Raw genomic sequence first — 14,491 nt, forward strand, 5'->3', positions numbered from 1 at the left:
ATAAACATATCCAGGTGTTAGAATGGCCAAGTCAAAGTCCAGACCTGAATCCAATCGAGAATCTGTGGAAAGAACTGAAAACTGCTGTTCACAAATGCTCTCCATCCAACCTCACTGAGCTCGAGCTGTTTTGCAAGGAGGAATGGGAAAAATGTTCAGTCTCTCGATGTGCAAAACTGATAGAGACATACCCCAAGCGACTTACAGCTGTAATCGCAGCAAAAGGTGGCGCTACAAAGTATTAACTTAAGGGTGCTGAATAATTTTGCACGCCCAATTTTTCAGTTTTTGATTTGTTAAAAAAGTTTGAAATATCCAATAAATGTCCACTTCATGATTGTGTCCCACTTGTTGTTGATTCTTCACAAAAAAATACAGTTTTATATCTTTATGTTTGAAGCCTGAAATGTGGCAAAAGGTCGCAAAGTTCAAGGGGGGCGAATACTTTCGCAAGGCACTGTATATATATATATTTATATCGATATATATAGATATTATATTATATTATATTATATTATATATATATATTATATATATATATATAAAATAATATCTATATATATCTATATAAAAAAATATAATATCTATATATATCTATATAAAAAAATATAATATCTATATATATCTATATAAAAAAATATAATATCTATATATATATATATAAAAAATATAATATAATACATATATATATATATATATATATATATATATATATATATATATATATATATATATATATATATACATACACACACACACACACACTGAACAAAAATATAAATGCTTCATGCAACAATTTCAAAGATTTTCCTGAGTTACAGTTCATTTAGGTAAATCAGCCAATAGAAATCAATTCATTAGGCCCTAATCTATGGATTTCACATGGCTGGGAATAAAATATATGCATCTGTTGGTCACAGATACCTTAAAAAAAAGTAGGGGCATGGATCAGAAAACCAGTCAATATCTGGTGTGACCACCATTTGCCTCATGCAGCCCGACATCTCCGTCGCATAGAGTTGCCATCGATAAAATGCAATTGTCCGTAGCTTATGCCTTCCCATACCATAACCCCACCACCATGGGGCACTCTGTTCACAATATTGACATCAGCAAACCGCTCGACCCCACACTACGCCATACACATGGTCTGCGTTAGTGAGGCCGGTTGGACGTATTGCCAAATGATCTAAAACGACGTTGGAGGTGGCTTATGGTAGAGAAATTAACATTGAATTATCTGGCAACAGCTCTGGTGGACATTCCTAGTCAGCATGCCAATTGCACACTCCCTCAAAAGACATCTGTTGCATTCTGTTATGTGACAAAACTGCACATTTTAGAGTGGCCTTTTATTGTCCCCAGCACAAAGTGCACCTGTGTAATGACCATGCTGTTTAATCAGATTCTTGATATGCCACACCTGTCAGGTGGATGGATCATCTTGGCAAAGGAGAAATGCTCACCAACAGGGATGTAAATACATTTGTGCACAATATATGAGAGAAATAGGATTTTTGTGTGTATGGAAATTTATGGGATCTTTAATTTCAGCTCATGAAACATGGGACCAACACTTAACATGTTGTGTATATTTTTGTTCAGTCTACATCTCTTACGTAGCTGGCACTGGGAAGGGGTCGGAACAAGAGACATAAAAAGAAAATGATACTTCGACCCCGCCCTTGTCATGGTAACCTGACAGTGATGTCATTGATCAAAGTTCTAATTCCTCTGACAGAATGCACCCATTTTATTTCTTCACATCAACAACCGTATGTTAACTATTTTTAGCGCTATGGTGCTATGGTCAAATGACATGAAAATAGAGCTCTTTGGTCATGCACACCAGTGGTGGGTTTGATGCCGAAATAAGGATGCATAAGCAGAAAAGAACCCCATACCTACTGTAAAATATGGTGGTGGATATTTGATGGAATACATTTTTGTAAACAAATTTTCATGATATCCAAATTTGTAGTTACAGTCTTGTACCGTCGATGCAACTCCTCTATGGACTCGGGAGAGGCAAAGGTTGAGAGCCATGCATCCTCCGAAACACGACCCTGCCAAGCCGCACTGCTTCTTGACACACTACTGCTCCCTTAACCCAGAAGCAAACCGCACCAATGTGTCAGCTGAAACACCGTCCAGCTGGCGACCGAAGACAGCTTGCAAGGAGTCGCTAAAGCGCGATGGGACAAGGAAATCCCGGCCAGCCAAACCCTCCCCTAACCTGGATGACGCTGGGCCAATGGTTCTCCCGGTCACGGCTGGCTTTGACACCGCCTGGGATCGAACCTGGGTCTGTGGTTCGAATCCAGGCTGCATCACATCCGGCCACATGGATTGAATTAAAAAGGGCAGTCCATAAGTGCAGAGGAAGGATATGGTCTAAAATGGTCTAAAACCCCTCCCGATGTGTTCTCGAAACTCATAAAACACTTTAGAAAAAGGCTCATGCCGTTATCCTCACAAAGAGAGGTATTGAAAACGGATGCCAATAACTTTGACCCATATCTTTTTGAAAAAATAAATGATTACTGGTTAATTTTTTTTACAAATCTGAGAAATTGTATTAGTTTCCAATAATATAATTGGCCAATTTTTTGTTGTTGCATACAATAATAGCTCAGTACTTGTATTATATATTTTATACAGTCTTTTTTTTTTTTTTACCAAGGGTGGCAATCATTTTGGACCTGGCTGTATGCTAAAGGTTAAGGCAGTTATTCGGGAGCGATGGGGACTTGAGACAGTAGTTTTGACTGGAGAAAAACAGTAAACATTGTAAACATTGACTCAAGTCTGGACTGAAAATTTGAGTCTTGACTCTAAATGAAGACCTGAGACTTGATCTGCTTATTGAGAGTTCAAGATTGTATGATCTTGGAGTGACTTTGTATCGTGTACTGTATATAATATGCTTGTGGTACTTAAGGGATATGATAACTTGAAGATAATATGGTCTTGGCGATGGTAATGTGCTTGTGGTACTGAGGGGAAATGATAGTAGCGATGAGGGGGCAAAACTATTTTTTGACAGTTACAATATATCGTCAAAAAATAATATCCCGATATGTATCATTTTGACAATATTGCAATATTATTTTAGCGCTAGTTGGCTGTACCTGCACCAAAACTCCAGTATTTTTTCTTCAAAGCTTGTTCTCCATTTTTTTAAAATAGGGCGAAAAATACGTTTTCCGCACTTTTACATCGATTCGCAATAAAATCACATAATCGAATCACAATACATAAAGAATTGTGAGAATAACAATACATATCGTATCGGCACCAAAGTATCGTGATAACATAGTATTGTGAGGCCCCTGTCAATTTCCAGCCCTACATGACATGATATCTTAACTTACTCGTGCTGCCTGCATATCTCCTCTATGTCTGCATTCTCTGTGTTGCTGTTGGACTTGCGGGCCTTGTCCAGTTCCTTCTCCAGCTCCGACCGGTGTGCGTTCTTCATCGCCTCGATCGCTGGGGCAACCAAAACAAAGAACGTTGTTATTGGGGGAAGAGCTCTGGCATAGCTGGACCATCTGCTAACTAAAAAAACTAAATCAAATCAAATTGTATTTGTCACATGCGCCCAACATTGTAGACATTACAGTGAAATGCTTACTTACAAGCTTAACTCAAGAAATAGAGTTAAGAAAATATTGACTAAATAAACAAAATTAAAGAATGTAATGAAAAGTAACAAAAAAATAACAATAACAAGGCTACAGTGCCTTGCAAAAGTATTCACCCCCCTTGGCATTTTTCCTATTTTGTTGCATTACAACCTATAATTTAAATGGATATTTATTTGGATTTCATGTAATGGACATACACAAAAGAGTCCAAATTGGCAAAGAGAATTTGAAAACTTTTTTCAAAAAATTCGAAAAAATAAAAAAAATGGAGCGTACATATGTATATGTTGCCCCTAAATAAGATCTGGTGCAACCAATTATCTTCAGAAGTCACATAATTAGTTAAATAAAGTCCACCTGTGTGCAGTCTAAATGTCACATGATCTGTCACATGATCTCAGTATATACAGTGCCTTGCGAAAGTATTCGGCCCCCTTGAACTTTGCGACCTTTTGCCACATTTCAGGGTTCAAACATAATACATTTGCCACTGTATTTTTTTGTGAAGAATCAACAACAAGTGGGACACAATCATGAAGTGGAACGACATTTATTGGATATTTCAAACTTTTTTAACAAATCAAAAACTGAAAAATTGGGCGTGCAAAATTATTCAGCCCCCTTAAGTTAATACTTTGTAGTGCCACCTTTTGCTGCGATTACAGCTGTAAGTCGCTTGGGGTATGTCTCTATCAGTTTTGCACATCGAGAGACTGAAATGTTTTCCCATTCCTCCTTGCAAAACAGCTCGAGCTCAGTGAGGTTGGATGGAGAGCATTTGTGAACAGCAGTTTTCAGTTCTTTCCACAGATTCTCGATTGGATTCAGGTCTGGACTTTGACTTGGCCATTCTAACACCTGGATATGTTTATTTTTGAACCATTCCATTGTAGATTTTGCTTTATGTTTTGGATCATTGTCTTGTTGGAAGACAAATATCCGTCCCAGTCTCAGGTCTTTTGCAGACTCCATCAGGTTTTCTTCCAGAATGGTCCTGTATTTGGCTCCATCCATCTTCCCATCAATTTTAACCATCTTCCCTGTCCCTGCTGAAGAAAAGCAGGCCCAAACCATGATGCTGCCACCACCATGTTTGACAGTGGGGATGGTGTGTTCAGGGTGATAAGCTGTGTTGCTTTTACGCCAAACATAACGTGTTGCATTGTTGCCAAAAAGTTCAATTTTGGTTTCATCTGACCAGAGCACCTTCTTCCACATGTTTGGTGTGTCTCCCAGGTGGCTTGTGGCAAACTTTAAACAACACTTTTTATGGATATCTTTAAGAAATGGCTTTCTTCTTGCCACTCTTCCATAAAGGCCAGATTTGTGCAATATACGACTGATTGTTGTCCCATGGACAGAGTCTCCCACCTCAGCTGTAGATCTCTGCAGTTCATCCAGAGTGATCATGGGCCTCTTGGCTGCATCTCTGATCAGTCTTCTCCTTGTATGAGCTGAAAGTTTAGAGGGACGGCCAGGTCTTGGTAGATTTGCAGTGGTCTGATACTCCTTCCATTTCAATATTATCGCTTGCACAGTGCTCCTTGGGATGTTTAAAGCTTGGGAAATCTTTTTGTATCCAAATCCGGCTTTAAACTTCTTCACAACAGTATCTCGGACCTGCCTGGTGTGTTCCTTGTTCTTCATGATGCTCTCTGCGCTTTTAACGGACCTCTGAGACTATCACAGTGCAGGTGCATTTATATGGAGACTTGATTACACACAGGTGGATTGTATTTATCATCATTAGTCATTTAGGTCAACATTGGATCATTCAGAGATCCTCACTGAACTTCTGGAGAGAGTTTGCTGCACTGAAAGTAAAGGGGCTGAATAATTTTGCACGCCCAATTTTTCAGTTTTTGATTTGTTAAAAAAGTTTGAAATATCCAATAAATGTCGTTCCACTTCATGATTGTGTCCCACTTGTTGTTGATTATTCACAAAAAAATACAGTTTTATATCTTTATGTTTGAAGCCTGAAATGTGGCAAAAGGTCGCAAAGTTCAAGGGGGCCGAATACTTTCACAAGGCACTGTATATACATACACCTGTTCTGAAAGGCCCCAGAGTCGGCAATACCACCAAGCAAGGGGCACCACCAAGAAAGCAGCACCATGAAGATTAAGGAGCTCTCCAAACAGGTCAGGGACAAAGTTGTGGAAAAGTACAGATCAGGGTTGGGTTATAAAAGAATATAAGAAACTTTGAACATCCCACGGAGCACCATTAATTAAATCCATTAATAAAAAATTTAAAGAATATGGCACCACAACAAACCTGCCAAGAGAGGGCCGCCCACCAAAACTCACAGACCAGGCAAGGAGGGCATTAATCAGAGAGGCAACAAAGAGACCAAAGATAACCCTGAAGGAGCTGCAAAGCTCCACAGTGGAGATTGGAGTATCTGTCCATAGAACCACTTTAAGCCGTACACTCCACAGAGCTGGGCTTTACGGAAGAGTAGCCAGAAAAAGCCATTGCTTAAAGAAAAAAATCAGAAAACACATTTGGTGTTTGCCAAAAGGCATGTGGGAGACTCCCCAAACATTTGGAAGAAGGTACTCACTCTGGTCAGATGAGACTAAAATCGAGCTTTTTGGCCATCAAGGAAAACACTGTCTGGCGCAAACCCAACACCTCTCATCACCCCCCAGAACATCATCCTCACAGTTAAGCATGGTGGTGGCAGCATCATGTGTGGGGATGTTTTTCCATCGGCAGGGACTGGGAAACCGGTCAGAATTCAAGGAATGATGGATGGTGCTAAATACAGGGAAATTCTTCAGGGAAACCTGTTTCAGTCTTCCGGATATTTGAGACTGGAACAGAGGTTCACCTTCCAGCAGGACATTGACCCTAAGCATACTGCTAAAGCAACACTCGAGTGGTTTAAGGGGAAACATTGACATGTCTTAGAATGGCCCAGTTAAAGCCCAGACCTCAATCCAATTGAGAATCTGTGGTATGACCTAAAGATTGCAGTACACCAGCGGAACCCATCCAACTTGAAGGAGCTGGAGAAGTTTTGCCTTGAAGAATGGGCAAAAATCCCAGTGGCTAGATGTGCCAAGCTCATAGAGTCATACCCCAAGAGACTTGCAGCTGTAATTGCTGCATTAGGTGGCTCTACAAAGTATGGACTTTGGGGAGGTGAATAGTTACGCACGCTCAAGTTCTGTTTCTTTGTCTTTATTTGTTTCAAAATAAAAAAATATTTTGCATCTTCAAAGTGGTAGGCATGTTGTGTAAATCAAATGATTCAAACCTCCCCCCAAAAATCTATTTTAATTCCAGGTTGTAAGGCAATAAAATAGGAAAAATGCCAAGGGGGGTGAATACTTTCGCAAGCCACTGTATATACAGGGGGTACCGGTACCGAGTCAATGTGCAGGGCTACAGGTTAGTCGAGCTAATTTGTACATGTAGGTAGGGGTAAAGTGACTATGCATAGATAATAAACAGCGAGTAGCAATAGTATAAAAACAAGGGGGGGGGGGGGTCAATGTAAATTGTCCAAGTGGCCAGCTGGAGCCTTTTGGACCTTGGCTTGGCGCTCCGGTACTGCTTGCCGTGCGGTAACAGAGAGAACAGTCTATGACAAAAAAAAGTGGTAACTGTTTGAAAGAAAAATCCACTATTTTAAAGCAGAGCCCAAAGACCATGTTAACTCACAATTATGGGTTTGCAAACACAAGTGAACAAAATACTTAATGTTAGCCTGATGCTACTGCTAGCAAGGGACACTCGGCCTATATGATTACTAAGGTGCTAATGCTGATAGCTATCGTAATTACTACTGACCGGCTATGGTAGCAGCAGTCTCCTCGGCTAGCAGCCTCTCCTTTTCCTCGTGTAGGTTTTCCAGCTCTCTCTGGTGTTTCCTCTGCAGCTCGTCGATCACCTTCTGGTGGGAATCCTCCATGGCAGTAAAGCCCCTCTCACAGGTGGCCTATTAATGGAGGGTAATGTGGGAAAAGTGAGTCCACATGCAACCATAAGCTAGGGCCAAGAGTTTTTCCTGTCAGACCATGTGCCATGACTATGAAAAACTCTTGACCCTAGTTATCGTGTATAGAGGGCCATAAAAAAAATTCCTGGACAAGTCAAACTCTGGATCTAGTTAAAGCCAATCAACTCTGATCCAGATCTTGTCCAGCTCAGGAAAAACTCCTGGCCCTAGCATCAACCATTGCTGACCATCCATTCATTGACACTGATCACTGATGACAAACACCGAGCAAGCTACTGCACATTTAGCCATAAGCAACATAAGCATATGGTACAAAGTGTTAAGAAAATAACAGAACACACAATATGTTAAAGGATGTGTAGGCAGCAAGAACGTCATGTGATTGAGAAGGCTGTGTTCTGTAATTATCCCTGCAACAGTAAAGTTATTCAACCACTGCCAGGTTTTTAGCTAAGTAAACTCTGGGCCACTTGCAAATAAAACACCTATTACAAATGTAGTTAATGTCTAGTGTGATATTGTTTGCGGTCTAGGGTGGCGGGTAACCTTGCGGTGAAGACCGTTGGGCCAGTAACCGAAAGGTTGCTGTTTTGAAACCCCGAGCTGACAAAGTGAAAAATCTGCTTCAGTGCCCTAGAGCAAGGCACTTAACCCTAATTGCTCCTGTAAGTCACTCTGCATAAAAGTGTCTGCTAAATTACTAAAATGTAAAGGTCTATAATTTGAAAAACCTATAATCTGTTACCATTGAACAAAATAGAATGTAGGAGGTTAAGATGAGACCAAACAAAACAATGGATAATAGGCTGATTCTGTGGGGACAGACAGTGGAATCTGTCGTCATCGTGATGTGGCAGGGCCAGCCTGTCTGTGGATTGCCTTTCAGTAGTATAGACCAGAGTTAACCCCAAACTTGGTCCCGGGGCCCCACCGGGTGTAGGGCTGGACGATATATCGAAGTAATTTGATTAATTCTAATGTATGCTTTTGCTCGATATTCCAAATGCCTGTATCGCAGAATGAAGTTTTTTTGTATTTCTCGGTTTTTTTTGCGTTTATGTCCGCTTGTTCTCATGTTGTCGTTTTGGTCTCGTTCGCTCCTTCTGTGCACCTTCCCATTACACCAGAGATCTGTATATAACTATAAAATCCACCCCAAACAATGGGAGTCGTTGGCCCAAAGGCGGGAAGGCAGGCGACAAGCTTAGCATCTAAATAAGCGCATAGGGCATATTTTGGACAGATTTTGTCGAGAGTGAAACCTCCAGGTTTGCTTCTTTGTCCCAAGGCCCTCCCCTTACCACTCACAACAACAAAGATGAGAGATCAATCACTTCTTCCTCTCTGACAAATGGTTTCAACTCGTTACACGGAGACATTATTTTACTGTAATAGAGAAGATAAACTTTCGAACCATACCTTGTTTGTTTCAACTCCTCAAATGTCGAGAAGAACAGATACTACTAAAACGTATGTACCAATGAACATTAATTCTGGAAATGTAATGCTCAGTACCACATATCGCTAGCAGCCTTGAAATCAAATAAAGATTGTTATACTAGCTGTTTAGTCTGTGTTTTATAAATGTGCAATAAGTATAAAACAAATAAGGAACTGGCAACTCATTCTCATTCTGAAAAAAAAGGGAGGGCACTTGATTTCAGTATCTGAACAATATGGACAGGCTAGCATGCTTTTCAAACAGTTGGTGAAAGACAGAAGGTTGTGTTAATAACAATTCAACTTGTGAAATTATAGTTTGATCCAAGTGCTTGGGCTTGAGAGATTGTTTTTGAGGTGTTCATTTTCTATAATGCCTGCTACATTATTAGTGAATGTGCATTATGCATGGTTCTGGTTACATTTAAAGTTACAAAAAACAGGTACAACTATTTTTGATAAAATAATTAAATTATAAGTGTATCTTATGGTTGTGGAAGGTATATATATTCAGCCTAGGTTCTGGATAATATGGAGTTGGTCTTTTTCCAAATAGGGCTATCTTCTGTATACCACCCCTACAGTACCTTGTCACAACACAACTGACTGGCTCAAACGCATAAAGAAGGAAAGAAATTCCACAAATGAACTTTTAACAAGGCACACCTGTTAATTGAAATGCATTCCAGCTGACTACATCATTAAGCTAGTTGAGAGAACGCCAATAGTGTGCAAAGCTGTCAAGGCAAAGGGTGGCTATTTTGAAGAATCTCAAATATAAAACATATTTAGATTTGTTAAACACTTTTTTGGTTACGACATGATTCCATATGTGTTATTTCATAGTTTTGATGTTTTCACTACTATTCTACAAAGTAGAAAATAGTAAAAAATAAAGAAAAACTCTGAAATGAGTAGTTGTGTCCAAACATTTGATTGGTACTGTATATCGTGACTCGGCCATAAGTTTGAGAAAATTGAGATGAGTTTTAGACCTTTTCGCTCAGCCCTACCTGGGTGCATATTTGTATTTTTTCCCCCCTAGCACTACACAGTGGATTCAGATAATCAAAACTTGATGATGAGTTGAGTATTTGAATCAGTTGTGTAGTACTGGGGCCAAAAGCCGAAACGTGCACCATGGGGAGGTCCCAGGACTGAGTTTGGGAAACCTTGATATAGAGAAAGGAGGCTGGGGGGGGGGGTAATCCTGATCAACACGGCTTTAGAGAGAGCCATTCACAATGCTATTATAATTACAGTGCATGTTTCCACAAGAGGGGATTTGAATAGCCTTCCGACCAGCTCGACCCAAAACCTACTTCCGTCCTCTATTCAGCACTGCTAATCCGAGTACTCAGTCAAAGGTGCTGTCCTATGCTCCCTCTCTAGCCAAAGTCTGTTTTCACAAGGATAAGTCCCCAGTGCTCGGGAAACTGGCCCAGATGGGAACGAACTGAGAGACTGAGAGTGAGCCAACTTCCTGGCTGGATATACAGTTGAAGTCGTAAGTTAAAATACACTTAGATTGTGTGGGGTCATTAAAACTAGTTTTTCAACCACTCCACACATTTCTTGTTAACAAACCACAGTTTTGGCAAGTCGGCTGGACATCTACTTTGTGCATGACACAATACATTTTTCCAACAATTGTTTACAGACAGATTGTTTCACTTATAATTCACTGAATCACAATTCCAGTGGGTCAGAAGTTTACATACACTAAGTTGACTGTGCCTTTAAACAGCTTGGACAATTACAGAAAACGATGTCAGGCCTTTAGAAGCTTCTGATAGGCTAATTAACATAATTTGAGTCAATTGGAGGTGTACCTGTGGATGTATTTCAAGGTCTACCTTCAAACTCCGTGCCTCTTTGCTTGACATCATGGGAAATGTAAAATAAATCAGCCAAGACCCCAGAAAAATAATTGTAGACCTCCACAAGTCTGGTGCGCCTGAAGGTACCACGTTCATCTGTACAAACAATAGTACGCAAGTATAAACACCATGGGACCACGCAGCCGTTATACCGCTCAGGAAGGAGACGCGTTCTGTCTCCTAGACATGAGATGAACGTACTTTGGTGCGAAAAGTGCAATTCAATCATGTACAAAAGGGGTCCTATATCGACATAACCTGACAGGCCCGCTCAGCAAGGAAGAAACCACTGCTCTAAAACTGCCATTAAAAAAGCCAGACTGCGGTTTGCAACTTCACACGGAGACAAAGATCATACTTTTTGGAGAAATGTCCTCTGGTCTGATGAAACAAAAATATAACTGTTTGGCCATAATGACCATCGTTGTGTTTGGAGGAAAAAGGGGGAGGCTTGCAAGCCGAAGAACACCATCCCAACCATGAAGCACGGGGAGGCAGCATCATGTTGTGGGGTGCTTTGCTGCAGGAGGGACTGGTGCACTTCATAAAATTGATGGCAAATTGAAGCAACATCAAGACATCAGTCAGGAAGCTGAAGCTTGGTCGCAAATGGGTCTTCCAAATGGACAATGACCCCAAGCATGCTTCCAAAGTTGTAGCAAAATGGCTTAAGGACGACAAAGTCAAGGTATTGGAGTGGCCATCCCAAAGCTCTGACGTCAAGCCTATAGAAAATTTGTGGGCAGAACTGAAAAAGCTTGTGCGAGCAAGGCCTACAAACCTGATTCCGTTACATCAGCTCTGTCAGGAGGAATAGGCCAAAATTCACCCAACTTATTGTGGGAAGCTTGTGGAAGGCTACCCAAAACATTTGACCCACGTTAAACAATTTAAAGGCAATGCTACCAAATACTAATTGAGTGTGTGTAAACTTCTGATCCACTGGGAATGTGATGAAAGAAATAAAAGCTGAAATAAATCACTCTACTATTATTCTGACATTTCACATTCTTAAAATAAATTGGTGATCCTAACTAACCTAAAACAGGGAATTGTTACTTGGATTAAATGTCAGGAATTGTGAAAAACTAAGTTTAAATGTACTTGGCTAATGTGTATGTAAATTTCCGACTAACTGTATAGGGACACTTCCTGTTGTGACTTCACAACAAGCAACACGTGCCCTTTGTTTAGTGTGTGTGTGGCCGGTGTTTAGTATACAACTACACTATTGAGAAATTTGCAAACAAAGTGTGGGTCTAACTCAGGGAATGTGCTGTTCAAGGGATGAAACCTGTCCTGCACACACAGCAGCCATCTATGGCCAGGAAGAGCACTGCTACTGCACAAATACCTGGCTACCACCTGTCCATCCCTATACACAACAACAATACAAAGATTATATCACCAGCAGCAACAAAATACATGGAATAGCATGTGTCTTGCATTTCATGTCATCTGTGCATCCAACTGTGTCGTAAACCGGACTAGAAGATCTACATGTAACTGACAAAATAAAGGAAACACCAACATAGTCTCAACAAGTGTCTTAATAGGTTGTTGGGCCACCACGAGCTTACAGAACAGCTTCAGTGTGCATTGACATAGATTCTACAAGTGTCTGGAACTCTATTGGAGGAATGCGATACCATTCTTTCATGAGAAATTCCATATTTTGTAGTTTGTTGATGGTGGTGAAAAACGCCGTCTTAGACGCCACTCCAGAATCTCCATTAAGATTAAATTGGGTTGAGATCTGGTTACTGAGAAGCCTCTTTCAAAGTGACAGATCTCTTCTTACAGTCATGCTAGCCAAAATAATAGGCAACTGGGCATTTTATACATGACCCCATGTTAAATGCTTAATTAACTCAACCACACCTATGTGGAAGCACCTGCTTTCAAAATACATTGTATCTCTAATTTACTTAAGTGTTTCCTTTATTTTGGAAGTTACATGCATGTTTCTTTCCTGAGGTTCAAGACTAATAAACACATGCAGAAAACAACAGCTCTTAAAACTATTCATATACAGTCGTGGCCTAAAGTTTTGAGAATGAAAATTCATATTTGTGTCACAAAGTCTGCTGCCTCAGTTTGTATGATGGCAATTTTCATATACTCCAGAATGTTATGAAGAGTGATAAGATGAATTGCAATTAATTGCAAAGTCCCTCTTTGCCATACAAATGAACTGAATCCCCCAAAAACATTTCCACCGCATTTCAGCCCTGCCACAAAAGGACCAGCTGACATCATGTCAATGATTCTCTTGTTAACACAGGTGTGAGTGTTGATGAGGACAAGGCTGGAGATCACTCTGTCATGCTGATTGAGTTTGAATAACAGACTGGAAGCTTCAAAAGGAGGGTGGTGCTTGGAACCATTGTTCTTCCTCTGTCAACCATGGCTACCTGCAAGGAAACACGTGCCGTCATCATTGCTTTGCACAAAAAGGGCTTCACAGGCAAGGATATTGCTGCCAGTAAGACTGCACCTAAATCAACCATTTCTCAGATCATCAAGAAATTCAAGGAAAGCGGTTCAATTGTTGTGAAGAAGGCTTCAGGGCGCCCAAGAAAGTGCAGCAAGCGTCAGGACAGTCTCCTATAGTTGATTCAGTTGCGGGATTGGGGCACAACCATTACAGAGCTTGCTCAGGAATGGCAGCAGGCACGTGTGAGTGTATCTGCACGCACAGTAAGGCAAAGACTTTTGGAGGATGGCCTGGTGTCAAGAAGGGCAGCAAAGAAGCCACTTCTCTCCAGGAAAATCATCAGGGACAGACTGATATTCTGTAAAAGGTACAGGGATTGGACTGCTGAGGACTGGGGTAAAGTCATTTTCTCTGATGAATCCCCTTTCTGATTGTTTAGGGCATCTGGAAAAAAGCTTGTCCGGAGAAGACAAGGTGAGCGCTACCATCAGTCCTGTGTCACGCCAACAGTAAAGCATCCTGAGGCCATTCATGTGTGGGGTTGCTTCTCAGCCAAGGGAGTGGGCTCACTCACAATTTTGCCTAAGAACACAGCCATGAATAAAGAATGGTACCAACACATCCTCCGAGAGCAACTTCTACCAACCATCCAGGAACAGTTTGGTGACGAACAATGCCTTTTCCAGCATGCCATAAGGCAAAGGTGATAACTAAGTGGCTCGGGGAACAAAACATTGATATTTTGGGTCCATGGCCAGGAAACTCCCCAGACCTTAATCTCATTGAGAACTTGTGGTCAATCTTCAAGAGGCGGGTGAACAAACAAAACCCCACAAATTCTGACAAACTCCAAGCATTGATCATGCAAGAATGGACTGCCATCAGTCAGGATGTGGCCCAGACGTTAATTGACAGCATGCCAGGGCTGATTGCAGAGGTTTTGAAAAAGAAGGGTCAACACTGCAAATATTGACTCTTTGCATCAACTTCATATAAATTGTCAATAAAAGCCTTTGACACTTATGAAATGCTTGTAATAATACTTCAGTATTCCATAGTAACATCTGACAAAAATATCTAAAGACACTGAAGCAGCAGACGTTGTGGAAAT

At 40.7% G+C, this 14,491-nt stretch overlaps 1 protein-coding gene across 7 annotated transcripts in view; it reads right to left on the minus strand.

Moving 5' to 3' along the window:
* Positions 1-14,491, minus strand: part of mpripb (myosin phosphatase Rho interacting protein b) — a 71,315-nt gene that overhangs the window by 6,695 nt on the left and 50,129 nt on the right. For all 7 annotated transcript variants that reach the window (XM_090212223.1, XM_021575559.3, XM_090212222.1 and 4 more), the window contains 2 exons: positions 7,455-7,602; positions 3,375-3,492 (listed from right to left, as the gene is read on the minus strand). In XM_090212223.1, the coding sequence (XP_090068349.1) occupies positions 3,375-3,492; positions 7,455-7,602 (266 nt within the window). The remainder of the gene's footprint in view (positions 1-3,374; positions 3,493-7,454; positions 7,603-14,491) is intronic.

This window comes from Oncorhynchus mykiss, chromosome 20 (genome assembly GCF_057628025.1).
Source record: "Oncorhynchus mykiss isolate SJ-2025 chromosome 20, ASM5762802v1, whole genome shotgun sequence".
NCBI lineage: Eukaryota > Metazoa > Chordata > Actinopteri > Salmoniformes > Salmonidae > Oncorhynchus > Oncorhynchus mykiss.